Below are 27,711 nucleotides of genomic sequence, written 5' to 3' on the forward strand. Positions count from 1 at the left end.
CCCCAAAGACCAAAGACATCATGAGCCAAGCATCTTTATAGATACCACTTTACACAGTGGTATGTCTGCATTCTACAGATGGGGGAAATGGTCGCAATCGGTATATATAAGAGACGTATAAGAAACTAAGAAGATATAACTTGTTCCTAGATGTGCATCCTTTTCCTGTGAGCCATCCCCACAAGGCCATCCCAGCCACCCTCTCATTCTGCATCCACAGTACCACGAGCACCATGTGTGTCTTCGGTGACGTCCTTCGATCCCTGTGTTTGTTTTCTAGTTCGTAGGGTTTATACATCTCTCCTCACATTGGCATCACCTTGGTTTGTAGGGTTTATATATCTCTCATCAGGTTGGCATAACCTTGGTTGTCACTGTTGGTAAAGTATATAGTACATTAAGACGCAAAAAAGTTGCTTAATTGTCGGGGTGCCTGGGTGGCTCAGTCGGCTGGGCGTCTGACTTCGGCTTAGGTCATGATCTCACGGTCTGCGAGTTTGAGCCCCGCGTCGGGCTCTGTGCTGACAGCTCGGAGCCTGGAGCCTGCTTCAGATTCTGTGTCTCCCTCTCTCTCCGCCCTTCCTCCTTCTCTCTCTCTCAAAATTAAACATTAAAAATTTTTTTAAAAAGAGTTGCTTAATTGTCAACAGCAGAATAGGGTCTTTCCTTCCTTTTTTCCCTTTCTTTTCTTTCTTGTTTGTTTTTTTCCAAGGGAAGGAAGCTCCTCAATGGAGGTGAAGATGTAAAGATATTTTTTAAAACAAAATGTGCGAGCTATGCTGTGGGAGCGCATGTTCATATCGTCAAAGAGAGCGCTCACGTCACAGAAGCTCCCCTCTGTGAATGCAAGAGGCCGGTGCTGACTCCTCTAAGAACAAAGGCAGTACCACTTTCCTTCCAAGACAGATCCAGGAGGCTGGTGGGGAGAGATGTGTGGACGAGGAGGAAGGACAAAAACCAAGATGAACTGGTGAAGACCCAAGAACAAAGGAGGCCAGAGAGGTAGCTTCCCCCTCATGGCTCTCCAAGCTGAGTTCTGCGTGTAGAACCTGGAGAAGTTCATGTCCGCATAAATGGGTTGCCTCTTTCTCTGTGCTCTGGGTCTGTTTAGGCCTAGCTAATAGGACCGTTATTTTCCTTCTGGGCTCTCTTGGCAGGACTTTCCAGACGTTGCATGTATTATGGTGGAGAGGGAGGGGAGGGGAGTTGGAACTGGGAAGTCAGAAGAAGAAAACACACGTGGTCTCTGCCTTATGGGCTCATAAAGAGGCCATAAGTTAACTTGGAAAATAAAACCCACAGATGATGAAAACAATGGAAATTATCCCCAGCTTCCAAGTCAACAGACTCGTTTCCTGATTCATCCCCCCACATTGTCACTTAGGAGACCCAGAGAGATGCCAGCTCCCATCTGCTTTAATTATTTTGTGATGCATTTCAGAAGAAGATTTGAGATTTCTAAGAATCAGAAAGATGGTCTGGCCGGAAAGTTTTTAAAACCCAGGCGGTGGGCTGTTGGCCCACCACAGTGCACACCCCAGGAGTGGTACCTCCGTGTACCACAATGATCGTGGCTGTTGGGCTTTCATTGGTACCACACAAGGCAAAGGGCACAGACTTGGTCCCTCCGAGGCTGGGTACAAGGGATAGAGAGCAGTTTGCAGCCTCAGGCACTGCCGGGTGGAAAGCTGCCTTTGTCCTTGGGGATTGTCTTTCCCCTACTTGGTGAGGATTGTAGAACCGGTAACTTAGGAGTGGTCAACCCCGGTTGCACGTGACAATCACCTGTTGAGCTTTGGAAACAGGCAGTAGGTTTACACCCTGGATCAAATGAATCGCAGTTGGAGGGATGCAGTCCAGGCATCAGCTTTTCAAAAGCCTCCCAGGGATTCTAAAGGATGGACTGGAGTCCTTCTGGGCTTTCTGGGAAACTCTGTCCCGCCTCCGTCCCTTTCCTTTCTTTCTCCCTCTCCCTCACTTTCCTTCTCCCCTTCCTTCCCTCTCATGAAAACTTTGTGACAGTGACTTATTTATTTCCCCCTAAAACACCTTCACTCTCCTAAACACTGCAGTGTTTCCAGAATTTTCTAGACTTACAGGAGCCTTGTGTTCAATATATGTATTCGTATTTTGGCTGCATTGTGGGCCAGCCTGGCCGTGCCCCTTGTTGGAAGGAGAAGATTAAGAAACACGTAATGCAACTGGAGAATCTTGGGGTAATGATCTTCCATTTGTCCATTTTCTTCATTGGCACCTGTGCCCATGCATAGGCCTGTTACGGACACCCAGTCTTCCGTTCATTCCCTCAAGATAGATAGATGAAAGCTAGCTACGTGACTGTTAATCCTAATAATATACCAGCCCTGTGCTAAGTACATACACAGTGATGAATAAGAAAATACTTTTACTTTTAAATGGGCTAAACTTAAATATCGTATTGTAACACAAGATTTAAATTTTTTTTTATTTTTTATTGTTTTAAATGTTTATTTTTGAGAGAAAGAGAGAGATGCAGAGCATGAATAGGGGAGGGACAGAGAGAGGGAGACACAGAACCCGAAGCAGGCTCCAGGCTCCAAGCTGTCAGCACAGAGCCCGACCTGGGGCTTGAACTCAGCTCAGAGCCTGACACGGGGCTCGAACTCACGAACTGTGAGATCATGACCTGAGCCGATGGACACTTAACCGGCTGAGCCACCCAGGCGCCCCTTAAAATGTTTTCAATGGGACCATTTGAGCTGAGTCTCAAAGACCGGGTAGGAATGAACAGGGCAAAAGAGGGGAAGGGGATTTCGAGGCAGAGGCGAAACCGAGCAGAGGCTGAGAGCTAAGAAATGGCTCGTGCCCCTCAGGATCCGCCTGCAGTTCAGTGGGGTTGCTTTTCACTTGTCGGATGAGAACTGGCTGAGAGAGCATCCCAAGCAGTCTCCGCGCCATCAGCCCAGAGCCCAGCTCAGGGCTGGAACCCACGAACCATCAGATCATGACCTGAGCTGAGGTCAAGAGTCAGATGCATAACTCACTGAGCCACCCAGGCGCCCGTCGCACCCCCCCCCGCCCCGCCCCCGGCCAAATAAAGCTACTCTTAATCGACACCCTAGATCTCTCCTCTCAAGAGTTAAACCACTAGCCAAGCTGACCCAGAGCGCCTGCTGGGTCCCAGGTGTGGTCTGAGGCATGGTCCTTCCCTTACGTGAAGGTAAGACAGCCAGGGGTGTGCAGGTGAACGCTTTGCCTCTGGCTCTCAGAAGGAAGGAAGCACAATGTGTCGCGTTTGTCCTCGTCGCTGACCACAGATTTGAGAAGAACTGTGCGCAGTGCGCTGAGACAAGCAGGTTCCAGGCTCCCCACCAGGCACGGCCCTCGCTCACTTGGGACTCTCCTGCTGTCGGCCACCCCGGCAAGCGTCATTGGGAAGTTGCAGGCCGGAGGCTATGGCAGAATAGAAAACAGAAATCTGTTTCCTGAAACGGGCTTTAGGGAGCTCAAGTCATGCTCTGGGTTGGATAATGAGGGGGCCAAGGAACTGTGTTTCAGGACTTGGACAGTAGGTGCTAGAGTAGGCAGCCGCTTTGGGGCCCAAGGTCAGGGGTGGGAGCCCAGAGCTTCTAAACATCCTCCTAAAAATCCTCAATAATCTTCCACAAATAATGTCCTTCACCTCAACCACCTCCCCCTTCTGTCTTTTCCCACCACAGGTCACGTACAGGTCTTCGTGTTCGCTGGAGAAGATTCCTTCCTCTGTTTGTCCCCCTAGACCAGTTTCCCTTCCCGTGTTCGCACACGTGCCCCAAGCTGCCTCTGAGGACCTGGGAGGTGGCCTCCCAGGACGTCACAGCTGTAAGGGGCTCGGGGACTCTGCGGAGGGGCAAGATGCACGGCGATTCTCTGTGTTCCCTCTTTCAGGCACCAGCAGTGTTTCTATGGGGTCAACCTGTCCAGTCTCCGGGGGGCCGCGGTGGATGAGTATTTCAGGCAGCCGATAGTGGTAAGTGTGCTTCATTCCAGGCTCTCCCCCCCACCCATGTGTTCGTCTATCGATCCGCTCGCTCGCCCGCTCGCTCACGCACCTGGGAGGCACCGTGTTGCCAGGCTCTGTGAAGCCGGCACAGAAGAGAAAAAAGAGCTCCTTGGAGCCCTGGGTTTTCGAGTGCTCCAGCTCTCATTTCCAATCAATTACGAAAATTCTCAGGGAATGATGCTGTCGGAGGCAAGGAGATTTTCTGACCGCCTTTCAATAAGTCACTTCTAATTCTCCCACTGCCCTGACTCACCCCGTGTACACACTCAGCCCTGGTACTTGTTCAATAATTCATATCTTCCCATTGATTCTGGTGGCCCCAGGCATAGAGGAGGAAGCTCTGTAAAATAAATAGCTTAGATCAGGAGCTTTGCTGTCGAACACGTTGGGGTTTCAGTCGTGGCCCCATCCAACTGTGCGACCTTGGACAACGATAAGTTTGCATTAACCCAAACTGGCTTAATTACTGGGCTTCCAAAACCGCAAAGCCTGAAGCAAGGGGCCTGTTGCAGGGGTTCAGACAATGTCACCCGAGTCTGATTTTTTCCATCCTTGTAATTTGTCTCCATTGCCTCTGATTTAACCCTATTCTCAGTCAGGATCTCCCCTTGTGGTAGCAAGATGGCTTCAGGGACTCCAGCCTCAGACTCTTACAACTCTTGTAAGTCCCACAGGAGGACCTGCCTTTTTCCAATAACTTGAGCGAGAGCCCCAGGATTAGTTTGGGTAGAGGCTGGCCGCCCTCCCTTGGGTCGTGCTCCTGCATCTGAAACTGTATTCAGGGAAAAAGTGATCAGTGATTGGCCCAGCTAGGGTCACAGGCCACACCCGGAGCAGAGGTAGGCTAAGTTTTTGTGGAACTTCCTGGAAGGTGCAGAAGTGGTAAAATCCGGATGATTTTCAGATACACCGAACAGCTGCTCCTTAGCACGCAGGAGAGCATGAAGCACTTGGGGCTTGGCGTGTAGAAAACGTGAAATAATTGTTAGCTACTCCGACTGATAGGCATTCTCATTAAGCTCATGCCTTCTCAATCCTAACTCCTGTTGACTTAACACTTCAAGAGGAAAGCCACTTTACAGGCTTGCTTGGGTTCGGTTTATCCTGACCGAAAGATAATGCCTCTGCTTCCTTGCCCCCAAGGACACGTTTGACGTTAGGATTTTGATGGCTCGGACGGTCAAATACACGGTAAACTTCATGGATGCAGAAGAAGCAGATCTGCACAGGTTTGTAAATATCAGCATTACTCCTGGTCTTTAAAGCCTCTTCTCAGCCTTTCTCAGCCCCAGAACCTCAGTGCAGGGTTTTGCCGCTCACACAGGGGCGAGATCTCGGGTGTGAGTCACACTCGGGGATGCTATATCAATACTCGTTCCATTTTATTGCAAAACATGGATAATGCTGCTTCTTTCGTGGGTTGTTTTAAGAGCTGAATGAGAAAAACTAAGTAGTAATGGCTTGAACTTCTGCAACGACTCGATGTTCTGAGCCCTTCACTTCCAATGACTCATTTCGTCCTCACGACAGTGCTCTACAGATGGAACTGTTGTTACCTCCATTTTAATGGTGACAGATGTGAGGCAGAGTGGAACACTGGGTTTCAAAAGATCACAGAATTAGTATGTTAAAAAAAATTTTGGGGGGCGCCTGGGTGGCGCAGTCGGTTAAGCGTCCGACTTCAGCCAGGTCACGATCTCGCGGTCCGTGAGTTCGAGCCTCGCGTCGGGCTCTGGGCTGATGGCTCGGAGCCTGGAGCCTGTTTCCGATTCTGTGTCTCCCTCTCTCTCTGCCCCTCCCCCGTTCATGCTCTGTCTCTCTCTGTCCCAAAAATAAATAAACGTTGAAAAAAAAAATTTTTTTTAATAAAAAATAAAAAAAAAATTTTTTTTTGAGCAACAGGCAGAAGTTTATTAATGTATAAGATTAGAAAGAATAGTAGTAGAGTGGCGACATTCAAAAGTGAATGCTCCCAACTTTCTTAATGTTTATTTATTTTTGAGAGAGAGAGAGAGAGAGAATGCATGCACAAGTGGGGGAGGGGCAGAGAGAGACAGCGACACAGAATCCAAAGCAGGCTCCAGGCTCCGAGCCAAGTCAGCACAGAGCCCGATGCAGGGCGCGAACTTACAAACCGTGAAATCATGACCTGAGCTGAAGTCACACGCTCAACCGACTGAGTCACCCGGGTGCCCCATGAGTATATTGGACCTGGGATTTGAACCATTCAGAAGGCTCCAGAGTCTGGGCTGTTTGACCCGTCACTCAGGCCAGTGCCCACATTAACGTCAAGAAGAGTACAGCCTACTTTACATTAGGTGCTGGGCTAAGTGTTTCACAGGCCCCGGCTCCTTTTCAAAGAGGACATTCAGTAAATGTTAGCCTTGCCCTTCTCCCTCCACTTGAAGAGACTCTGTAATGGGAACTCACTCCTTAGATGGTGCTCTGAATCCCCTTTGGATGATTTTTCACTGGTATTTTGCCTTTTTCTCTCTGGAAGGAGATCTCTATGCACATTTTTTTCTGGGTACGAAATTTAAGACCCAGCCAAGTTGTCATCTTTCCTGGACCCCTGAGGAAGCAAGGGCCAGACTCGAGCAGGTGCAGCTGGCCAACGCAAACCATCATCTGTGTGGAGATCACAACGGACAAAGGGTGCTGTGTCTAATCAGCGCAGGCTAGAACCTGCAGCACTAACAAAAAGAAACCTTGAAACAGAACAGATGGTTTAACTGACTGTGCCCCCCTAGGTGCCCCAAGAGACTCTTAACTATAGAGAACAAACTGACGGCTGCTGGAGGGGAGGTGCATGGGGGGGATGGGCTAAATGGGGGATGGGCATTAAGGAGGGCCCTTGTGATGAGCCCTGGGTGTTCTGTGTAGGTGATAAATCACTAAATTCTGTTCCTGAAGCCAGACTACACTGTATGTTAACTAGCTTGAATTTAAATAAAATCTTGGAAAGAAAAAAAAAAAAAGAAGCCTCGGTGGCTTATAACACAGGAGTCTCTCTCCCCGACACTCTTTATCTACTGTGCCCAGCTTTCACTCTGTACACCATCACCCACCCTGGTGCACCAGCCTCTGTCTGGAACAGTCCTCCTCACTGAGGAAAAAGAAGGATCGTGGCGAAGTCTGTACTGGGAATAAGAGCTTCTGCCTGGAAATGACACAGATCACTTCTGTTCACACTTAATTGGCCAAAGTAAATCACGTGGCTGGGCCCGAGCCTGGGTGACAGGATAATTGTAATGCTACCCTATGCCCAGCTCAAGAGAACTGGCATTTGGGAACAACTCCAGTAAGTACCACAGGCCCAGACAAAATGGACTTCTATTGACTTTATCTGCTGTTCCGGGCCCCCTCCTGAGTCCCAGGGAATTTTTTGAAAACTACATCTGTGTTGGCTTCCCAGAGATGTCACCTGTCATTCAGTTTATTTGTGTGTTGATTCAGCAAATGTTTATGGAGATCCTACCCTGTGCCAGATAGAGTGCTGGTGCTTGCACAGGTGCAAAAGGTAATTTTTAAAAGTCTACCCTTGGGGTGCCTGGGTGGCTCAGTCGGTTATGCATCCGACCCTTGATTTCAGCTTGGGTCACGATCCCAGGGTGGTGGGACCGAGCCCCACATCAGGCTCCACACTGAGCACGGAGTCTGTTTAGGATTCTCTCTCTCTGTCTCTCTCTAAAAAAGGAAAAACAATAAACAAACAAACAAACAAACAAACAAAAATTTTTAAAAAATTTAAAAAATAGGGGCGCCTGGGTGGCTCAGTCAGTTAAGCGTCCTACTTCAGCTCAGGTCATGATCTCACAGTTCGCGGGTTCGGGCCCCACATCAGGCTCTGTGCTGACAGCTCGGAGCCTGGAGCCTGCTTCGGATTCTGTGTCTCTCCATCTCTCAGCCCCTCCCCTGCTCATGCTCTGTGTCTCTCTGTCTCTCATTAATAAACGTTAAAAAAAATTTTTTTTAATTAAATTTAATTTTAAAAAAGTCTACCCTTGAAGAGTTCATAGTCTATTTAGGGGAATGCAAAAAAACTGGAGGAAATAATGGCCATGCAATGTCAAAAAATTCAGTGTGATCGGTACAATGGAAAACTCTAGAAATGCTCTGCCACAGGGTGAAAGAAGTTAGGGCTTTGGGGGGGGCACCATAAATGCAAATAAGGTACCACCTCCCTTGAAAATCTTTAGAGCACTCTCTAAAACATGTCTCCCCTTAGCGGTGGACGAATAATACCATCTTGGAGTTGTGTAACACTTTTATAGTTTGCAAAGCCCTCCCGTACACATTTTTCCCCATTTGAGCACACGAGGACCTTGCAAAGGGAAGTAGGAGAGAGCCTTCGTCGCCCATCAACAGATGAGGCGACTGAGGCTCAGGGAATTTAAGTGACTTGTCAAGTAACCACCTAGATTTTGTTGCACCTTCGCCACTGTTCTTCCTGTTCCCGCTCATCGTGCATTTGGTATAAGCCATGGCCGCCTCGGTGTGACGCTTGCCGTAGCCTGGTGGGAAACTCGTGCAGAGTTTTGTCAAGACGCAGAATTCTCCCATGTGTGGCATCACCCAGGCATGAATCACACACTGAGAGAACCTTGCTGCCAAGGCAACTGTGCTTAAGAGGGAAGGAAAATATTCCGTGATTTTCCCCAATCCCACAAATGCGTCTAGTGTGCCTGTCAACAACAACAAAATAATTCCAAATGTTTCTACGCTCTCTCCTTTTTCTTTCCTTGCAGAGTAGAAATCCCCTTTGTGTTTCAGATGACACAGTCTGGCCTCATCCACGGCCTGGCGTTCTGGTTTGACGTGGCCTTTGTTGGATCTGTGTAAGTATCACCCCTTCCTTGACTACTCTGTCCTACGCCATTCTCTACATTGTGTAGTCGTGGCTTGAAAGTGTTTTGAAGTTGATTTCAACAGTAATACTTGTTTCTCTGGGTTCCGAGAAAGGAAGGCACTTTTAGATTTTAGGGCGAAGTCAAAATGAGACAATTTTCCATGGTGTCCTCTTGGCTCTGGCTAACATAGTGCAAAACCTCTTAAGCCAACTGGATTGAGACTTAAAGGGATGGGAAAGGGTCTGTGCTTCATCAGCCCTCTTGGTCTATTCCAGAATAGAGGGTGGGAAGGACCCCCAGCCCCTGCCTTGGCTTCCAGCATGTTATCCTGGTTAGAGAACCTCCTGTACCTGAGTGATACCTGGAATCCTACCTTCCCTGACTCTGTTCACGCCCTCCGCCTCACAGAAGATGCTAGAGAGTCCTTCCTCAATGATCAGGCAGGCATATACCACTAATGCTAATTGCAACATGAGGTCGTATCATCAAGGTCATTTCCTTGCCCTTCCTGAAGAGCTTGGAAGCTTCAGAGGAAAGAGGAGAAAGACCACCTACAAGTTGACTGTCCGTGTTTGGTCTTCCTCATAAGGGCTGTGCCATTACCGTACCCCCAAACCTCTGCTCTCCTCCTGACTCCCCTACTCTCTTGCCAGGCTTTCTCATGCTCTCTGACGGGTGAACCTAGTAGCTCTGCGTCACATGACCAGGTGAAAGGAAAGCTTTTGCATTACACTCCTCTCTCCTCCTCGTAAAAACATCCAGGCTTATCAAGACATCTGCGGAGAACAGGAGTGCCCGTGGGTCTGCGATAAAGCTCAGGGAGCTTGTGGGGGTGGGGGTGCTCCGGGGAGGAGGGGACCCCCGGCAGCCTCGTCTGGGCTGACAATCAGAGAAAAAGAAAATGCTGTACGAGTCGTCCCTACACCGCAGAAGCATATTTGTTCAAGGAATCCATACATTGGTTTCTCAGACTTTCCCCCAGTGAATCTGTTCCTGCAGGGCTAAGGGAGAGAAGCTTGAAGTGGCCTGCTCCAAGGGGACAGTTCCTTTGAAGTGAGATGCTTTATCCTACAAAGCTTTAGACAGCTTGCATCCTTCTCCCACATGTGCCTGAGTATATTTTGATAGAAGAGTGGTTTATATTACTTAGCGGTGAAATTTTGTAAAATGCACCCCCCACCCCCCCACCCCCCTCGCTGCAACATCTTCAAGTCAAAATAGACCCTGTAGGGGTCAGCTGTGTGTTCCACGCACACCTTTCTCCATCCAAACCAGCGACACGGTCGGGTGAGTCACCAGGACAGGTGACCTTGGTGTTTGGGGGCACAGCCAGGTATTCTCGCATCTTCGTATGAAATGAAGAACGCCCATGTAAACACTGTCACACACACATACATGTGTGGGACGTCTGAGCCGGAAGGACAGCAGAGACCATCTGCCCCAGGGCTTTTCTTGCTTCCAGAAGCCCTCTCAGGTTCCCTGAACAGGTTGGCATGAGACGGTAGGAGGCCAGACTCCAGACTTGTTACCTTGAGAGACACAAAACTTTCAGACAACTCAGTTCCCAACTTAACTCTATTCCTTGTTGGGCTTCTAACGAACTTTGATTCAGAAAGACAGATTGAAGGGCACCCGAATGGTGCAGTCCGTTAAGGGGACGACTCTTGATCTCGGCTCAGGTCAGGATCCCACGGTTTGTGTGTTCGAGCCCCACATCTGCCATCAGCGCAGACCCTGCTTGGGATTCTCTCTCCCTGTCTCTCTCTCTGCCCCTCCCCTGCTCATGTTTGTTCTCTCTGTCTCTCTTCCTCTCTCTCTCTCTCTCTCTCTCTCTCTCTGTCTCTCTCTGTCTCTCTCAAAATAAATAAACTTAACAAAAAAGACAGATTGACAGAATGGCCAAATCCACAGGTTTGAAGCCTGGCGCTCCAACTGTCTTCTCTGTGATGCTGGGCATGTCCTTTAACCTCCCTGTGCTGACTTTATCGAGTTACTATATATACTTAGTTAGGGAATACATATAAAGCTCTTGGGACATTGCCATGGCAATGACCTAAACTGAGCTACCCTTACCTTAAAAGGATTCCATGAGTTGAAAACTCTGCAAACCAACTATCAACCTAAGTCCCCAGTGCAATCCATGCAATATGGCCCCAGAGCGTAACTGACGTTTAACTCTTCTCCCGTCCCACAGGGTAACTGTTTGGCTGTCGACAGCCCCAACTGAGCCTCTGACTCATTGGTATCAGGTGCGGTGCCTTCTCCACACTCCCCTCTTTGCCAAAGAAGGAGAGACCCTCTCAGGGAAAGTGCTGTTTATAGCCAACAGACGGTAAGTTGGGAACTAGACTACTGACTACTGGGCAAGGGGGTGTCAGCGGTGGGAGCGTTTTCAGCCCCTCGAAATGGGCAGCAGACTTTACAAAAGCCCAGCTCACTCTGCTACCAAGACAGCAAACGTCTTCCTTGCGATGAGGGCCACAGGGATGGGGAGCTTGGGGTGACTCAAGGGCAGCGTTCTCCACCTGAGCACGGAGGTGGTCGGAGTGCTTGCCAAACGCTTGAATTATCAAGTGCTTGAAATCCCACATCATCAGCTCCTGACTTCCCTTGCATCTAGCCACACGCCCTCAAATTTAGTACAATACCATCGATTTGTTCCCCAGGGGACAGGCACAGCAGGGCGATGTGTGGTGTGGGCACAGCAGGACTGGCTGTGTCCCTCTGGTAATGGATTTCACGAGGCCTCTCCTCTGCAGCAATGACTTTGATTTATCTCATTTTTAAGATGCTCTATTTTCTTTCACCTTGTTGGAGCTTCTCCGGGGTGAATCAGGGGAGAAAGGAATAGCGGAGGAGTTCAAGGACTCTCAGGATATTAAGGGTACTCAGAGATCATCTCACTCAACTTCCTTCTCTCCCTACCTCCCACCTCTTCTCGGACCTGCACTTGAACACTCCTGTGATGGAGAGCTCATCCCCTTACAAATCAACCCTTCCATTTTTTTTAATGTTTATTTATTTTTGAGAGAGAGACAGAGCATGAGCAGAGGAGGGGCAGAGAGAGAGGGAGACACAGAATCCCAAGCAGGCTCTAGACTCCGAGCTGTCAGCACAGAGCCCCGTGTGAGGCTCGAACTCACGAACCGTGAGATCATGACCTGAGCCGAAGTTGGACACTTAACCAACTGAGCCGCCAGGTGCCCCAACCCTTCCATTTTCAAAGTCTACATTTCTTTCCTTACAAAAGCCTAACACGCTCACATATAAATTCAAAACTACAAAAGTGTTTAGAGTCCACACTCGCTGCCACCCCTCACCCACTCCCCAGATGGGGCCCCTTGGTCCATATGCTTCCAGGTGATTTTTCTGTGCATGTACTAATAACATCATTGTGGGGTTTTTATTGTTGTTTTACAAGAAGATTCAACTAGCCGTCTCCCACTTAAGTTTTCACTTAGCATTAAGTCCTGAATCTGTGCACATAGATCTGCTTTGTTATTTTAATCGATGCGTAATAGTGGAGGGCATAGATGTATTACATGTCTTTTTAAAAATCACTGACGGCGGGGCATCTCCATGGCTCAGTTGGGTAAGCATCTGACTCTTGGTTTCAGCTCAGGTCATGATCTCATCGTTCGTGGGTTTGAGCCCCTCACTGGGCTCTGTGCTGACAGCACGGAGCCTGCTTCGGATTCTCTCCCTCTTTCTTTCTCTCCTCCTCCCCTGCTCGCTCATGCTGCCTCTCTCTCTCAAAATAAATAAATAAACTTAAAAAAAAAACACATTTTTTTTAAAAAACTGCTGATGGGTTGATACTTGGGTTGCTTCCCACGTTTCCCCTTTTTTTGGGCCACTGTGAAAAACTCTGCCCTAAATCCCCTTGAACATAAAGCTTGCACAGGGACAAGAATATTTCTACATGAGATCCCTAGAAATGGAGATGCTAGATCAAAGGGTATGTACCTGTGACACTCTGATAAATACTACCTTTTATGTATTTTATGTATTTGTACCTTTATGTGCAACCTCAATGGTTGCACCAATGTCCACTCACGGTGATGGACGGCCATGGACGGCCAGGCTCATTTCTGCACTTCTTTTCCCTACACTGCCTGTGATTGGTCTCTGTGGCTTTTGCCAGTAGTGATGTGTGTGCACATGTGAGGGAAGGGAGAGAGAGAACGTCAAGCAGGCTTCTCACCCAGCCCAGAGCCTGATGCAGGGCTTGACCACGCACGCAGGTCTGGGATCGTGACTTGAGCCGAAGTCAAGAGTCAGACGCTCAACTACCCAGGGGCCCCTACAAATACAATTTTTATGTTATTTTATTTTATTTTAATGTTTTTTTATTTTTGAGAGAGACAGAGACAGAATGTGAGTGGGTTAGGGGCAGAGAGAGGGAGACACAGAATCCGAAGCAGGCTCCAGGCTCCACGCTGTCAGCACAGAGCCCGACACGGGGCCTGAACTCACGAGGTGCGAGATCATGACCTGAGCCGAAGCCGGTCGCTCAACTGACTGAGCCACCCAGGCACCCCCTCCAAATATAATTTTTAAAAGTTGCATCTGGTTGTTTTGGTTTATATTTTTTTAATTACTAATAGGGGTAAATAACTTTTCATATGGTCTTTGGTTATTGATGTCTTGTACTTCAAACATCTCTGATCATTAAAAAATTATTCTTGTTGTTGATCCTACAAGTACTTCCTAGTAAGTCTACTCATTGACCTTACTTCTGCATCTGAGTCTGTTCCAGGCTCCAAATGGCAGTTGTTGAAATATTTGGAGAGCTCTACCAAAATCCTGCCAGTCTTCCTGGCTGGCTATAGGCTAACATCCTGTAAGAGTGATTTTTAAATTGTTGGAGGTTCTAAGCCCGCCCCTCTGGAGAGTTGGTGGGACTTTTCTGGAAAGTAATTTACAAGAAGGGAGTTCCTGTGGCGGGAGAGACATGACCATCTTCAGGCGGTCTGTTTTTCTCGACTCACATTCTCTCTCCTGTGCCGCCACAGAGTCATCCTGCTTCCTGCCAACATGGCTTCTCTTCTGCTTGTTTCCGTGGTTCTACCATATTGCAGTTCTAGGCACGTCTTGCCCACCCCAGGGCCTGCACAAGACGTTACACATGAGGAATAAAGCTTTTGCATTTCGGAAAATGCTCCTCATCCTCAGCTTGGGTGTTTTGGGGAGCACTCTCTGAGACGCGTCCCCCGCTGGGCTCTCTTGCTTCTCTTTGCGCTTCTATGCTTTTTCCCATGTGCCTTACAGCCAATGCCAAGTGCTTCTGTAGCCCTTATACATGAGTTAGAGACTGCAAACTCTATCTTTCTCCCAGTTTTACAGAAAATGAGGTCCCTGGTCTACAGTGTCTTTCTCTTCTGCTTGTTTAGGGGATGGTTTCCAGGAGGCAAAGTTGGGAAATGCTGATTTATACTGCGTTCATCCTGGAAGTCACCACTTTCTTCCTCAATCCTCATAAACCATCTATTTAATGACCAGTTCTAAAGAAAAAAAATTACTAAGGAGCAGTAGCCAACATCAGCTTGGAGTTGGGACTTGCCTTTTCTGCTTAACATTCTTTTGCTTTCAGATATTTATATTTGAAGGTATCTTAGGGTATCATTAGGTGGGTGGATTTAAATCATCTTATTTTCCTATTACTTTTTTCTTTCTTTTAAACAAAACCTTTTTTTTAATGTTTATTTATTTTTGAGGAGAGAGGCAGAGCAGGAGCAGGGGAGGGGCAGAGAGAGGGGGAGACACAGAATCTGAAGCAGGCTCCAGGCTCTGAGCTGTCAGCACAGAGCCTGATGCGGGGCTTCAACTCATGAACCATGAGATCATGACCTGAGCTGAAGTCGGACACTCAACTGACTGAGCCACCCAGGCGCCCCTCCATTATTTTCTCCTAACGTATCTTGGGTTTCATCCTTCTCAGTCATATTTTTTGACCCTCCTCTCCTTTATTCCCCCCCGATGGGTAAGAAAGAAGCAAACCATTTACCTCATACACCTGTGTCATGACTCCCGGGTTCCTCCAGCCTTCCACACCTTTCTTAAAGCACCAATGTTGTATCCCTGTTATTTGCCTATATGTGAACTTCCCAAAAAGAAGGCCCGAGTCTCATTCTATGGTGTATCCCTCCTGACTTAATTCATTTCAGAGATTCGGCAGTGATGTGGAAGGACCACCTGAATGAAGAAGTCATGTCAGGATCCTCCTTTTAGTAAGAATTTAGGTCTGGCTCAGTTGAAAGCAGACGCTAAGAGATTATGGACACATGATACTTAGCAGCAGGAAGAAAGGGAGGAAGGCGGAAGGAAGATTTTTTTTTAATATATTAAAAAAGATTTTTTTAATGTGTATTCATTTCCTGAGAGAGACAGAGCATGAGCAGGGGATGGGCAGAGAGAGAGGGAGACACAGAATCCAAAGCAGTTTCTAGGCTCTGAGTTGTCAGCACGGAGCCCGACGTGGGGCTTGAATTCACGAACCGCAAGATGGTGACCTGAGCTGAAGTTGGAGGCTTAACCGACCGAGCCACCCAGGTGCCCCTTTAATATTTTTTAAACGTGATTTTTTAAAGTTTATTTATTATGAGAGAGAAAGCATTAGTGGGAGTGGAACAGAGAGAGAGGAGGGAGAGAGAATCCCAAGGAGTCTTCACATCATCAGTGCCAAGCATGATGCAGGGCTTGAACCCACAAACTCTGAGGTCATGACCTGAGACATGACCAGGCTTTGGCAAATATTAAAGGAGAGAACATAGTATAGTTATCAGCACACAGTAGGTCCACAGAAAATCTTAGTTCCATTTTTTCCCGCCTTCTTCTCTTCCTTACTCTCATTTTTGCTTTAAAATTATTACTTTCTTTGGCATTTTCTCCAAACTCAGCACTTCCTGAATGTCAGTGCTTTGACGTTCTTTTCAGTCAGGTGCTGCTGGTTTGTCCTGCCTTTGGACAGGATCTCCCCCTTCCTTTTGTCAAATATTTTTTTAAACTCTGGCCTCCCGGGAGAACTGCCCCCCCCTGCCCCCAGGGTAAGCCACACTGGTGTGACAATGGCTGCCCTTTTCTTCCCAGCCAGGACCCCTTGGGATCGTATTGTTAGCGTTTTATTTTCCACAGACTTCCATCATTCTTTGGCTGTCATTCATATTATTGCTGTGGACAATAAAACAGAACTTATGTTTTTTATGAACTTTATGAAATGTATATCCCTCAAGTGCACAGAAGCTGGTGTCCATGAAGTTTTTTGATCGTGTGCACCTCGGAGTAAAGACATTTTGTATATGCGTCCCCCGATTATAGATTAGCATTTATCTTATAATTCTGTGAATGTACTACAGTAATAATAGAAAGTATAAAGTGGAGTGCTCGATATAGAGATATATATTCTATATACTATTTATATACTATTTATATATATATACACCCACATGCGTAGACATGTCTCTGTGTATATACACACATAGAAACTTACATGGTGTATACGTCATAGGACACAAAATTAGAAATAAAAAAGAATGAATGGAAAAAAACAAATATACATAGGCTGACTTGGGGTCTAGCTCAGCCACTCACCCTGGGCCAAGATTTTTTGGAATATACTTTAAAATTTGGGCGTCCCTATGAAGGTCTGCAGTACTCAGGTCTGCCAGGGAATTTGGTTTTCAGAGAGTTCCATGAGCTTTGTGTTATGAAACTAGAAGGAATGCTGACCAAAGAGTTAAAGGTTTGGAAGCTCCAAGTGGCGCTCCCAAAGGTCATCTCTAAACTGCTCTGTTTTGCGCTCAACTTGCCTCAGACCAAATATCTACGGGTGTGGACAGCTGCATTGGCAGGAGCTCTGGGGCGAAACTCTTGTCGATGATCGGGAACAGTGAGGCATTAGCATGCGCGGGCTCAGCTTTAAGGGATGTTTCTTTGTCCTTTGTTACTCAGATTCTTCTGGCTCTGACCAATGTCTCCACCGCCCAGTTGGTATTTACTCAGTGATGTTGTACCACATTGTCTGCGGTGTAATCAGATTCTCACTGAACCGTCCTGCCTTAGCAAAACCCGAGAAAGTAGGTGAGCATAATAGAGAACGAATCCGGCACTTTCCTAGTGACTTCACTAATGTTCAGTATGTGTTAGGTGAACACGTATATTCGTTTCCCAGGGCTGAAAATTTTAAAAATCAGGCCACCTGGGTGGCTCAGTCAGTTGAGTGTCAGACTCTTGATTTCAGGTCAGGTCACGATCTCGCAATCATGAGATCGAGCCCCACAGCGGGCTCTGCACTGGTCACGGAGCCTGCTTAAGAGTCTTTCTTTCCCTCTCCCTCTGCCCTTTTCTCTCTATCAAAAAAGAAAGAATTAGGGGCGCCTGGGTGGCGCAGTCGGTTAAACGTACGACTTCAGCCAGGTCACGATCTCGCGGTCCATGAGTTCGAGCCCCGCGTCAGGCTCTGGGCTGATGGCTCAGAGCCTGGAGCCTGTTTCTGATTCTGTGTCTCCCTCTCTCTCTGCCCCTCCCCCGTTCATGCTCTGTCTCTCTCTGTCCCAAAAATAAATAAACGTTGAAAAAAAAATTTTTTTTAAAAAAAAAAAGAAAGAATTAAAAATCGGAGCTAAGTATTTTCTCCCCCCCCCCCCCGTGTACCCCCTTGGGGCACACTCAAACCCCTCTGAAGAACGCTGGTCCAGGGTCCATTCTACTGAGGTTCTCATTCCTTCCTTCGCCTATCAGTAAACCCTCAGTGACTTGAGTCATTTTTTTTTCTTTTTTTTACTTTTTTTTAAAATTTAAACTTTAGTTAACATACAGTGCAATATTGGTTTCCGGAGTAGAATTCGGTGATTCATCACTTACATACAACACCCAGTGCTCATCACAACAAGTGCCTTCCCTAATGCCCGTCACCCATCTAGCCCACCCCCCCCACCTCCCTCCATCAACCCTCAGTTTGTTCTCTATTGTTAAGTCTCTTGTGGCTTGTTTCCCTCCCTCTCTTTTTCTGAGCCATTGTTTCCCCAAGCTTCCTGCTACTTCTGTTTATCCTATTCTCCCTTGATCATGAGCGCTCAGCCTATCCCTCTACTATACCTTCTGTTTTCTCTAAGATGAAATTGTCATGAATTACCACACTCTCCAGACAGATGTGTCCTGTATATGTTGTTCTTACGCTTCCAATATCTGTTATTCCAAAAGGAATGTTGGTATGAGAAACAATGATTTTGTTTTTATGTTTTTTTGTTTTTTTTTTAGTTTATTTATTTAGTGTTATTTTTAAATATAATTTATTGTCAAAGTGGCTACCATACAGTGTGTAAAGTGTGCTCTTGGTTTTTGGGGTAGATGGTTTTGCACTCAGTTCTTCAACTAAAGGATGTCTCCTCTTAGGTCATTTGTTCCATCTCTGTAGATTTAAAAAAAATTTTTTTAATGTTTATTCATCTTTTGAGAGAGAGAAGGAGACAGAGTGCCAGCAGGGGAGGGGTAGAGAGAGAGGAAGACACAGCATCCGAAGCAGGTGCCAGGCTCTGAGCCATCAGCGCAGAGCCCAATGTGGGGCTCAAACCCACGAACTGTGAGGTCATGACCTGAGCGGAGATCAAGAGACAGACACTTGACCCACTGAGCCACCCAAGCGCCTTCCTATGTAGCATTCTGGAAAGAGCGTTGCTGAACAACACCCTAGAGCAGGAACTTCCTGTCTCTTCTTCCAGACCCCACCTGGAACCATTCAGTTCTCTGTTGTGTCATATGCACATCCATGGACACGCACATTTGCACAGACCTCGGGGTACTCTGTTTCTGTGTTAAGTCTTACGTTCATTGCTTTAAATATTGTTAAGAAGGCGTCTCTCATTTGGGAAAATAAGTAAGTGTGTCCCTCCCTGATTTCTCAGCCTTTCTATGATTCCAGCAAGGGCTGCCCTTATTCCTAAGGAGCTCACTGTCTCAGTATCTCGCTTTCCTTGTGTCTACCTTCAAGTGTCACAAATGCAGTGACCTCCTCCTCGATGTATCATGGAGGGAACATTTTATAACGAAATAATTCGGAGTCAGTTACATGAGTTGAAATACAGTCAAAAGACATTGATTTTTTGTTTTTTAATCTATGCCCATCTTTCCCTCTTACTTTGTTTGGCCCCGATAAAAATCTGGAACTTGAGGTACAGACTTCACAGGATCTGACATTATACGTCAGCCTGCCCAGGCCACTGTTGGTGACAACAGGGTGAGAGGCATTTGTAACACTCAGCAATTTCTAGAATTTGACACAGAAGCCAGACCATCAAGGAAATTCCAGTTAAAGTAATCAATGATATGTTAACCCCAGACATTTAAAATATTAAGGATTGGAAGATATGTAATGAAATTAGCACTTTTATACTTTGTAGGTGAGGAAGTAGTTTAGTCCACTTTCTGGAAGATGCTTTAGCAATAGGTGCTGGGAACCTTAAATATTTACGTGCTTTAGCCTGGCGAGTCTAACACTGAGAATTATTCCAGGCAAATAATCGCCAATAGGACATAAAGATGTACTACAGGAATGTCCTCTGCAGCAGAATATCTGTCGTCAAATCAGGCTTTTGTTACTAAAAGCAATAATATGTTATAACATGTTTGTAATACGTTATAAAAATGTAAACATTTGATCATGGGGCATCATTAATTATCCTGTGTAATGCCCGTTAGTGCCACTGAAAAATGTGTTGTCAAGAATTATAGGATAAATGCTTGTTTATGTTAAATCAAATTAGGAGATATGAAGGAATATTTAAGATCATTGTATTACAAATTCACATTTATGAAAAGAATAGAAGGAAAAAATACACAGGAAAATACTCTATAGTGTTAGCTAGAAGATTCTTTGTCTAGTGACATCATGAATTCTTTTATTTAATTTCTCTTTTTCCTTATTTTTCAGTTATTCTACAGTGAATAGGTAGCACTTTATAATCCAAAGAAATACATGTGTTGTTGAATACATATGACTAATAAAAATCCCACAAACATAGGTCCTTCAGATTAGTCATCAAAGATATGTCATATGACTTGTTCTTATCAGCCAATTCCCACTGGAATTATATGAGCCTTCATCTGGGGCCTCTGAAAATCAGTCACACTTACTGACTGTTTTATGTCAGTTTGAGACTTTAACGTATCCAGTCTTTGCACGATTAAGATTATTTTGGTTACTTCGGTGGGTGACCCATAAAGTGCCTCTATTAATTAAAGCCATTTCTGTCCTTGGCTGTTGATCAAACCAGAAATACCATTAACTTTGTAATTTTTAGCTCAAGAGATTACAACTGCCAAACTCTTCTAACAAACAAGGCCTTCTGTTGCCTCTACTAATGTTGGTAGCATCCCCATAAACACACACGACCGTAGACGAGATGCCAACCCCACACTCTTAAAACCCTCGTAGGGGCGCCTGGGTGGCGCAGTCGGTTAAGCGTCCGACTTCAGCCAGGTCACGATCTCGCGATCCGTGAGTTCGAGCCCCGCGTCAGGCTCTGGGCTGATGGCTCGGAGCCTGGAGCCTGTTTCCGATTCTGTGTCTCCCTCTCTCTCTGCCCCTCCCCCGTTCATGCTCTGTCTCTCTCTGACCCAAAAATAAATAAACATTGAAAAAAAAAAAAAAACCCTCGTGAAGTAAGTAGGTACGTGTCCAAGGTGCCTTCAGTGTGTGAAGAGGTGACCGGCCTCGTAAAATGATGGAGTTGTTTTGTTTTTTTGTTTTGTTTTCTGCCATACAGACAGAGCTATGACATTCATATCGTGGCGCTGGTAAACCAGACAGGCTTCAGATCTGGGAACATCCTCGATCTAAAGAATCCTTTCTTTAGGTAAGAAATGCTCTCAGCCATGTCCCAGCCATGTGTATGAAATCTCAGTGGACCATATGACCAGGTAAAGAGGTTCAGGATAATTCCACCTTTCTTTCCTAAGAGGAGAAGAGGCATCTACCCTTCCTCCTTAAGGAGACTTAGATCCTTTGATGGAGTTGAGTGTTCTAGTTCCATTAAATGGAATTCAATATGTAACAACCTGATCTTGAAACCACAAAGAGTCCTACAAAGTGAATTCTCGTTCCAGCTGAGCTATAATGAGCTGCGTGACCTTGGGCAAAGTCGCTTCCTTCTGGTATTTGGTTTTCTCATCTGCACGATGTGGAGTTTAAATATGGGCTCCTCTGACCTTCATTCACTAACAGATGGTTTTGTGCTGCATTTATTCCACTACACCTGAAACATGAAGTCCATTTAAAGTAAGTTTGTGAGATATTTTTGAGATCACGTAAGTCAGGACAAACCCCTCTTTAGAAGCCATGCAGGTTTTGTCTGATGTAAAAACTTGCCACAGTGAGAGGGATATGACGGATGTTTCTGGAAGAGCCCCTCATCTCTTACACCTCATCCATATGAGCCCGTTAAAAATCCACACGTGAGGGGCGCCTGGGTGACTCAGTCAGTGAAGCGTCCGACTTCGGCTCAGGTCATGATCTCATGGTTCGTGGGTTCAAGCCCCACATCGGGCTCTGTGCCGACAGCTCAGAGCCTGGAGCCTGCTTCCGATTCGGTGTCTCCCTCTCTCTCTGCCCCTCCCCTGCTCACGCTCTGTCTCTCTCTCACAAAATGAATAATCGTTTAAAAAAATTTATTTAATCCACACATGAAATCCACCCCAGAATTAAAACCACTGGGCACTGTCACTCTTGACTTCCCTACCAAAAAACAAAAAAAAGACTTTTCCTTCATACTATAAAGTCTCCCAAGGCTTTGTGTTCAAAGCTTCATGTCTCTGCAGTATTGAAAAGCATAAAGAAAAGAATAAACACGGGAAACCAAACCAAAAGTTCTTTGGCAGAGATGAGAAAATGAAATCGTGACCTCGAAGCACGGGAGGCAAAACATAGGCAAGGCTTCTCTTGTTTATGCTGTGTGTGAGTTGTCACGCATCGTGTGAATCTTAAACTGATAGCCATTTAGGGATATGGATGTCATCTTTAACTTTGAGGGAAAAGGGGAGTTCTCCCTCCCATCCCCGTACAAAATCCCGTCACTCAAGTCGAGGGCACAGATTGTGGCCTCAGAGCATGCAGACTATTCACTAGCACAATTTGACCTGCCTAGGCCTCAGTCTTCTCCTCTGTGAAATGGAATTAACAACACATGCCTCACTGGGAGATTGCAGGGATGCCCATCACATGTCCAAGCACTAGGCAGTTCCTGTTCCTGGTGTTCAGTAATCGCCAGTTTGCTGTCTTTCTCCCTTTTCTTACTGGTCTCTGTGCTCCTCCTCTCTCAGTACGTAAATAGATGATGGTCTTGCACTTCATTCCAAAGAGAATCATTTGGATTTGGGGATAGAAAGTGAATTTTTGTAGGGTTTTAGAAAACCCCCCTTTTGAGTGCAAGAACCATGCGAACCAGTAACTGGAGTCCTGCTTCCACTTTGTCTTAGGACAAGATTCTAAGCAGGACACAGACAGGGCCTGGGCCTTGGCCTTGGCCAGCCCCTGCTTTGCATGAAGACACAAACACAGTGGCCATAAGGTCACAGGGAGGACCGGTCAAGGTTGAGCAACTCGCAAGATGGCCACAGCACCGACAGAACAGACACACTGTTGGGTGAGGGTGTGGGGGCAGCGGATGCCTTTCCTTTTCCCTTCTCTCAGTACCAAGTCTGACTGATGTATTTAATTAATTAAGCAGATAAGGGTGCTTAAAAATGTGACTCCCCTAGGCACTTCACATCTTATTTAAACTTCTTCACCAACCTTTTCCTAATGTCTAGCACAATCGTGATGATGGGTGCTAAACGACCGACTCTTTGAAGGGCACTTCGCATCGAGTGCACAAACAGTTAAATGTTCAGCTGTGGTGATGCCCTTCTTCGGGTCCCCCACAGTCACAGCACCTGAGAAGCAGCACAGGAGCATGTGTGTGCATGCGTGCGTGCGTGCGTGCGTGTGTGTGTGTGTGTGTGTGTTGGGGAAGTGGCATTACCCAGAGAAATTATCGGTGACTTAGAGGTAATTATTGGTAATTTCTTTATCAAAATGAGTAACTTTCCATTTTTTTTTTATTCTACCCATTTTTAGGGCATGATAGATTTACACACAGGAACAAAAAATTCATTTTTGGGTTTGGGCTGATACCTGGTGCCATCTAAAAACATCTAATGGGGCATGCCAAAACATCTAAGGATCGACAGGTTAATTACTAAAACCTTGAATATCCACCATTAAATGTGATGTACAGGTTTCTGTCTTTCCTTAGGCAGGCTAGGGAGACTTTGATTTTCGCTATTATTTTAAAGTAATTTGAAAATGAAAGAAGGGCTCACAAATGTTGCTAAAAGTGAGCGAAGGGACAGAACTGCTTCATCGGCAAGGGAAAGCTCTCCAGTAACCCGGCAGAGTCTCCAAGGACTGTGAGGCCAGTCCTTCATCACTCGGGTCCCACACAGTCTGTCCCCAGATCTGGCTGGCGGGGCGACCAGGCAGTCCCTGCCTCCAGGAAGCTTGTGTTGTAGTAGGAGGGAGGGCAGGGCCTTAAACAGCTAACTGCACAATTATGTCATCATACTTGCAATGCGTGATGAGTAGGAGGGGTAGAGGGTGCCAAGAGAGCATTGATGGGGAGACCTAGAGCAGAATGAATCCATAAAACCCACCACTGGTACCCCTCACCCAGCAATAGCTGGAGAACGCTTCGTACATGGTGGCAAAGTTTATTTATTTATTTTGAGAGAGAGAGAGAGAGAGAGAGAGAGAGAGAGAGAGAGAGAGAGAGAGAACAAGCTGAGGAAGGGCAGAGAGAGGGAGAGACAGAGTCCCAATCAGGTTCCGCTCCATCAGCGCGGAGCCCTATGTCAGGCTCGAACTCACACACTGCGAGATCATGACCTGAGCAGAGCCCAAGAATCGGACACTTACCCGACTGTGCCACCCAGGTGCCCCAAACATGCCCACCTCCAAGAAGCCTTCCAAGGCCAAGGCTGGCTTAGATGTCCCTCCCAGAGCACTCAGCTCTCTGCAGACACCACTCTGGGGGCATGTGTCTCAATTACTGGGTTTTGTGTCCGCAACCCCTCCTACCTTGAGCACAGCATCTTGCCTTCTGCTGTTTGTAACACGGTGTTGACACAGCAGGTGCTGGGTGAATGTCTGATGGGTGGGTGGATGAACATGGCCCCATGGAGCTCCTGAATGGCCCCAGAGTTTCTAACCCTGGGGCTTTGGAGCCAAAAGCCTGTCTTATTTCGTGCTGCCGCCGCAAGCCAGGGCTCTGTCCCCTTCACAGCCTCTCCCAAACAACGTGGTCCTTCTCTCCTCCCAAACACAGATTCCTTCAGTTTCCCCAACTGAACTATCACTTTCCTTCCTGCTCTTCTCCATGGAATTTATTAAGTAATTATCATGCACCAGGAGATGTTCTCATTGCTAGGGTATAACAGAGAATGATGGGGGTATGATTTCCCTGGTCTCGTGGTTCCTGAAAGTCTCAAGGATTGGTGGGTCTCCTGACAGACATCCAGGAAGTAAACAAGTGAGAAAATCTCAAATAGCGGTAGTTTTTCCCCAAAAAAAGATAAATAGAGTAATAGCTACCTGATCTCAAGACTCAGGATAAACCTATGGTAATCCAGGCGGTGTAAGCTGAAAAAACGACACCATCCACGTAGGTGAATGGAATGAACAGCGGTCAGAAACGGACTCGCACATATACAGCCAATGTGATTTTTGATGTAGTTGCAAAAGCAATTACACGGAGAGGTGACGGTCTTCCAGAAGTGGCACAGGAATGATTGGATATCAATAGGCAATAAAATTAGTGGCCTTCAACCCATATCTCACACCGTCTAAAAAAAATTACCTCAAAAGAGATCATGGACTGAACCATAAAATCTAAAAAATATGAAACTTGGAGAATAAAACATAGAAGGAAACCTTCGTGATCTTGGGTTAGACAGCTGTGTCTTACATATGACACAGTTCCTAAAAAGGGAAAAATGATAAATTGTCCTTTATCAAAATGAAAAACCTATCTTTGAAAGACGATGAAAAGATGCGTTATAAACTAGGTGAAAATATTTGGTAATCACTTGTCTGGGGGAAAAAATCATATGCCGAATATAAAAAGAATGTATGCTAAATACTCTCAAGCCTAGTAATGGGAAAACGTTTTTGGTAAGGGCCAAAGATGTGAGCGGACCCTCCATCAAAAAAAAGATATAATCGCCAAGAAGCACATGAGAAGATGTTCAGCATCATTAGTCAACAGAGAACTGACAACTAGAACCATCGTGGCATAGTTCCATTAGATACATACACCTATTCGAATGGCTAAAATAAAAATTCTGACAATACCAAGTGCTGGTGAAGATCTGGACTGAGAATTCTCCCTCATGGTTGGTAGGAATACAAAATGGTACAGACAATTTAGAGAATAGTTTGACACTTCCTTAGATGGTTAAAAAAAATCCGCTTACCACATGACCCAGCCATCTCACTGCAAGGTATTTATACGAGACAGATGAAAACTCTATCTGAATGTTTATGGCAATTTTATTTGTAATCACCAAAACTGGAAACGAGAATGCCTTGCAAGTGGAGAATGAATAAACTATGATCCGTGATTTTCAGTAAGGACAAGGAAAGACCTCCTGATATGTACATTAATACAGATAAGACTCAAATAAATTGAGCTACAGAAAGTGAAAGCAATCAGACTGCAAAGGCTACATAATATATGGTTCCATTTCTATGACATTCTGGAAAAAGCAACACTCCAGATACAGAGAACAGCTCTGAGCTGGCCTTGGGGAAGGTTTGGCTATAAAGAGATATGGCAACACTTGGGGGCAATGGAACTTTCTAGATCTTGATTATAGCACTGGTAGTATATGTATGTATGCATTTGTCACAGTTGGCAGAACTACAGTAAAAGGGGTGAATTTTACTGTATGTAAATTTTTTCTCAATTACATGAAAACTTACCAAAAAAAACAAAAACAAAAACAACCCACCAGCATTACATAAAGGGATAGCAGAAAACAAATAGAACATTATGCTAGACAGTGGCAAGGCCAGGGACGGGAGATGGGTGGTGTTTACACTGAGTAGTCTGGGAGGCCTCTCGGAAGAGGTGGCGACGAGTGGAGACTTAAGGTCAGGAAGGGAGTGGCGTGGACAGGTGTGCGAGCTGAGCCACCATCGACAAGGGCCCAGGAAAGGGCAAAGGCCTGAGGTGAAACAAGCCTGTTGAAACAGCAAGAAGAGAGAGAAACAAGTCGGTGCTTAGCCTCTGCTGTCAACCTATAAAAAAAGAAAAAGTTCTTCCAGTGAACAAAAATCTGGATCATCATCTCAGATCTGAATTTAGGCTCTGCATAATCAAACTTACTAAATATAGTGGGTAAATATAGATCTAAGGCTGCCCATAATAAAAACTCCAGGAAGGGCATGGGAGTGGAAAGGAGGAGGGGCGGGGGACCAGGAGGGAGGGAGGGGACAGGAACACAAAACTAGCTTTCCTGTGCCTTTGGATAGAGGTGGGACTGACTGACTCTGTATCATAGAAATCACCTTCTCTGTTTTAGGTTTGCTTAGAAGATAGTCCCAAGCCAGTCACTAAGTCAAATGAAGGCCTGAGAAGCCCCTCGCCATCCAGGTTCAGATTTCACGTTCCAAACGTGCACTCTGCATCTTACAAGGATGATTAGGTTTATTTAAATTCTTTTTTTTTTTTTTTTTTTTTTTTGCCCCCTGACTCTAAAATGTGCCTCCTAGTTTTATTGACAAGTCTGTTCCTTGGTGCTTCTTAGACTGGCTCTTTACAGCTTTCTGCATGTGAGCTGAACAAATTTTTTTTGTTTCGTTTTCAATGTGTGATTTCTCTGTATCATTACCTCGGTAAAGCCCACAGCATTGCTTTCGTTTTTGACGTACCTAAAAATGGGAATTTAACAAACCCCTACCTCATGTTTATATGAATGCGTATGTATGACATAACCTAAGAGCATGTGAGGAGTGATCTTCGATTGACCATTTTAAGCTGTTCTCGCCAATATTTTCAGCACATCAGCAGCTCATCTCCAGCTCAGCCATGCGTGAAAGAATTTCTGCCTTATTCACGTAGGGGAATAATACGATGTCAGGAATGCGCTTCATCGGCAATATCTGATGACTCTGTGTGCAGTTAAGAAAATAAAGATGGAATCTTGGTCAGCTCTCTTAGGTTTGCAATAAAAACGTACAGTGCGAGATACCATGGAGGCCTCTCCTTTACTTGAAGACTTTGTTATATGTCACGTGTCAAATGGTGATAAAAAGACAATCTTTGCGAAGGGCAGGTTCTCCCCTGACCCCGACAGCTCTTATACAAATGGATGTCACGTCAGCACATGAGCTAATGGAGCCCCCGGCAGCCCGCTCACTGTGGAGGGGCAGGGAGCTGGAATGACCTGGAAGTACCCATATCCCCCCCAGCCAGCCAGTCACCCACGGCTGTGAGCCTGCCACCCGGCCACTCTGGCTCCTTCTGGCCGCTCTGTTTCTAACAGTCTTGCCCTTCTGTCCAGCCCAACAGTCTTCCTCACATCACTGTGGGGCTCCCTTCCACTGCCCCTTCCCCAGCGTGTGTCACTGCCCACCTTCCACGCTCACAAAAAGGATGCTCTCCCACCCCGACACCTCTCCTGTCCCTCCCTTGGTCTAACCCTTTCTTGCAGCAATGTGTGACCCCGGACCCTAAACACACACACACACACACACACACCTTTCTCTTCGATTAACCAACTTCTTTGTGGGTCGGAGTGAGTCTGATT

The 27,711-nt window shown here is 46.2% G+C and overlaps 1 protein-coding gene across 1 annotated transcript in view; it reads left to right on the plus strand.

Annotated features, from left to right (window-relative positions):
• LOC124505204 (histone-arginine methyltransferase CARM1-like) overlaps nucleotides 1–27,153 on the plus strand; it is a 248,552-nt gene extending 221,399 nt beyond the window's left edge. Inside the window, exons 8-13 of the mRNA XM_047071071.1 lie at nucleotides 3,907–3,988; nucleotides 5,165–5,250; nucleotides 8,770–8,859; nucleotides 11,066–11,203; nucleotides 20,634–20,723; nucleotides 26,485–27,153. Of these exons, the coding sequence (XP_046927027.1) occupies nucleotides 3,907–3,988; nucleotides 5,165–5,250; nucleotides 8,770–8,859; nucleotides 11,066–11,203; nucleotides 20,634–20,723; nucleotides 26,485–26,494 (496 nt within the window). The 3' untranslated portion in view covers nucleotides 26,495–27,153. The remainder of the gene's footprint in view (nucleotides 1–3,906; nucleotides 3,989–5,164; nucleotides 5,251–8,769; nucleotides 8,860–11,065; nucleotides 11,204–20,633; nucleotides 20,724–26,484) is intronic.
• Nucleotides 27,154–27,711: the final 558 nt, after the last annotated feature.

Source organism: Lynx rufus, unplaced genomic scaffold, assembly GCF_022079265.1.
Source record: "Lynx rufus isolate CCGP_SWC_20201006 ecotype Redwood Valley unplaced genomic scaffold, mLynRuf1.p SCAF_10, whole genome shotgun sequence".
Classification (NCBI taxonomy): domain Eukaryota; kingdom Metazoa; phylum Chordata; class Mammalia; order Carnivora; family Felidae; genus Lynx; species Lynx rufus.